Source organism: Austrofundulus limnaeus, unplaced genomic scaffold (genome assembly GCF_001266775.1).
Source record: "Austrofundulus limnaeus strain Quisiro unplaced genomic scaffold, Austrofundulus_limnaeus-1.0 Scaffold2356, whole genome shotgun sequence".
Lineage (NCBI taxonomy): Eukaryota > Metazoa > Chordata > Actinopteri > Cyprinodontiformes > Rivulidae > Austrofundulus > Austrofundulus limnaeus.
In genome coordinates, this window is record NW_013954758.1 from 13,587 (window position 1) to 16,927 (window position 3,341).

The 3,341-nt window shown below is 41.3% G+C and overlaps 1 protein-coding gene across 1 annotated transcript in view; it reads left to right on the forward strand.

Moving 5' to 3' along the window:
- The window catches only part of taok2a (TAO kinase 2a), a gene marked incomplete at its 5' end in the record, with an annotated part of 16,020 nt that overhangs the window by 3,869 nt on the left and 8,810 nt on the right, over nt 1-3,341 (forward strand). The window contains 4 exon segments of the mRNA XM_013999577.1: nt 834-925; nt 1,010-1,103; nt 1,238-1,319; nt 1,413-1,583. Coding sequence (XP_013855031.1) covers nt 834-925; nt 1,010-1,103; nt 1,238-1,319; nt 1,413-1,583 — 439 coding nt within the window.

The following is a 3,341-nucleotide window of genomic DNA, read 5'->3' on the forward strand; positions in this document are numbered from 1 at the left end:
CCAACATGCAAATTAGCCTGCAGTACCACTGCTCTACCCATGTGTGCAGCAAAAAGATGTTTTTAGACCAAATATTACAGATTTGAACAAATACGCACAAAAACATCACAATTAGCACAGAAACAGTACTATATAACATTTTAGACACATTCTAGACAGTTTATCAGCTAAAAAAGGTTAATTTTGGTTAAGCTACTCTTTAAGAYGGCCTCCACAGTAGGGTTGGGCAATATTGGCAAAAAAAAWAATCACGATTAATTGTGGTATTTAGCCAAAAACAATTAATTTGATGATTAATTCCCTGGAGTCCCTGGACACCCTTATGTCCTGGTCACATGACCAGTTTAGTGGGAAAGATTTGCTCTTCATAAAAATCTGTTACAAATTGTGTCAAACTTACAGACTTCAGGCTGTGCATCAAATTTTTAAATAGTGTTGATAAATAAGTTACAGAACTTTTTTAATGTTCATCATATCTGAAGCAGAGGAGCACAGAGAGGAGCACAGAGAGGAGCACAGAGAGGAGCACAGAGAGGAGCACAGAGAGGAGCACAGAGAGGAGCACAGAGAGGAGCACAGAGAGGACTCTGCCTGGTGGCATTAATCATATTAATCATCAAGTGCCAAAAAATAATCGATTGTTTTTCTGACGATTACTTGCACACGATAYGATTATGATCAACCCTACTCCACAGCTAACAGAAGCTTTAGTGTGGTAGTATTTGAGAGTGATAGCCATCAGAGAGTCTGAGGGCCAACAGGTGACTCAGATCTTCAGTGGTCCTGTTTACAGTGTGATGTCTTCAGTCTGACTGGTCTTATTCCTGCTGCAGGATGGCTCCTGAGGTGATTCTGGCCATGGATGAGGGTCAGTACGATGGGAAGGTGGACGTCTGGTCTCTGGGCATCACCTGCATCGAGCTGGGTAGGACCTGGCAGGACCTGGCAGGACCTGAGGATGTGTAAGCTGTTAGARGTCTGCTCATAAATGTCTCCATCTTGTCCCCAGCTGAGAGGAAGCCCCCGCTCTTCAACATGAACGCTATGAGTGCCTTATACCAGATCGCTCAGAATGAGAGTCCTGTCCTGCAGTCCAATCACTGGTGAGGCCCCGCCCCCTCACCTGCACATCTGTTTTCACTCTGCTTGTTGTCTGCCCCCACCTGTTTGCCCCCCAGTCTCCAGAGACACGGTGGTCTCTTGGGTGGTCCCGTCCTGAGCTTCTGCTTGTTTTCAGGTCCGACTCGTTCCGCAGCTTCGTGGACTCGTGTCTTCAGAAGATTCCTCAGGACCGGCCCACGTCAGACGTGCTGTTAAACGTGAGCACTGTCTCAGAATCTCTGTGGTGGGGTTTGTGCTCCACACCGTCCTCACCTGTTGTCTCCTCCCCCTGCCCCTCCCCCTGCCCCTAGCATCGCTTCCTGTGCCGCGAGCGTCCACAGACCGTCATCATGGACCTGATCGCACGCACCAAGGACGCCGTGAGAGAACTGGACAACCTGCAGTACCGCAAGATGAAGAAGATCCTGTTCCAGGAAACCCAGCAGAACGGACCTGTGTCCGAGGGAGGGGACGATGAAGAGGTGAGGAGGAWGATGATGATGATGATGATGATGATGATGATGTGAATTTATCTGGAAATCCAAACCAGCAACCTGGATTCTTATTAATGTTCAGATTAATGTTAGCTGTGTTTAGATTAGCTGTAGTAACTGGTCAAACTGAAACTTTGATTTTTGTTTTGACCTGAAATATAATCCAGATTATATCTTGTTTTGACCTGAAGATTAATCCAGATTATAACCTATTCTGTTCTAAAGAATAATCCAGATTATATATTGTTTTGTTCTTAGGTTTAATCCAGATAATACTGTATCTTGTTTTGTCCTGGAGTATAATCCAGATTATAGTTTGTTTTGTTCTGAGGTTTAATCCAGATTATATCTTGATTTGTTCTAAAGTATATGCCAGATTATATCTTGTTTTGTCCTGGGGTATAATCCAGATTATATCTTGTTTTGTCCTGGGGTTTAATCCATATAATATCTTGTTTTGACATGGAGTATAATCCAGATTATCACTTGTTTTGTTCTAAAATATAATCCAGATTATCATTTCTTTTGTTCTGAGATTTAATCCAGAAAATATCTTGTTTTTTTCCTGGAGTATAATCCAGATAATATCTTGTTTTGTTCTAAAGTATAATCCATATTATTACTTGTTTTTTCCTGGAGTATAATCCAGATTATAACCTGTTCTGTTCAAAAGTTTAATCCAGATAATATATTGTGTTGTCCTGGAGTATAATCCAGATTATATCTTGTTTTCTTTTTAGGTTTAATACAGATAATATCTTGTTTTGTCCTAGAGTATAATCCAGATTAAATCTTTTTTTGTTCTAAAGTATAATCCAGATTATCACTTGTTTTGTCCTGGAGTATAATCCAGATTATAACCTGTTCTGTTCTATAGTATAATCCAGATTATTAGTTGTTCTGTTCTATATTATAATCCAGATTATATCTTTTTTGTTCTAAAGTATAATCCAGATTATCACTTGTTTTGTCCTGGAGTATAATCCAGATTATTTTTTACCTGGATTACTGAGATGCATCAGGACAGATTATTAGTTGTTCTGTTCTATAGTATAATCCAGATTATTTTTTACCTGGATTACTGAGATGCATCAGGACAGATTATTAGTTGTTCTGTTCTATAGTATAATCCAGATTATCACTTGTTTTGTCCTGGAGTATAATCCAGATTATTTTTACCTGGATTACTGAGATGCATCAGGACAGATTATTAGTTGTTCTGTTCTATAGTATAATCCAGATAATATCTTGTTTTTTCTTGGAGTATAATCCAGATTATAACCTGTTTGAAGTCAACCTGACGGCAGGTACAGGTGTGTCAGTAAAGGTGAGCTGCTGTGTTTCAGGAGGTGGAGCCCTACCTGCTGCAGACAGGAACAGTGAACAGCATGGAGAGCTCCCAGTCCGTTCCCAGTATGTCCATCTCAGCCAGTTCTCAGAGCAGCTCAGTTAACAGCCTGGCTGATGCTTCAGACGACAGCAGCACAGAGATGGCCATGATGCAGGAGGGGGAGCACACCGTCACCTCCAACAGCTCCATCATCCACAGACCCACTGTGAGTACCCGTCAGCCCGTTAGACCTGTGAGGCTGAAACCCTCTGAAACCTTCTGAAACAATCTGAAACCCTCTGAAACCTTCCAAAACTCTCTGAAACTCTCTGAAACCTTCTGAAACTTTCTGAAACCTTCTGAAACTCTCTGAAACCTTCCAAAACTCTCTGAAACTCTCTGAAACCTTCTGAAAC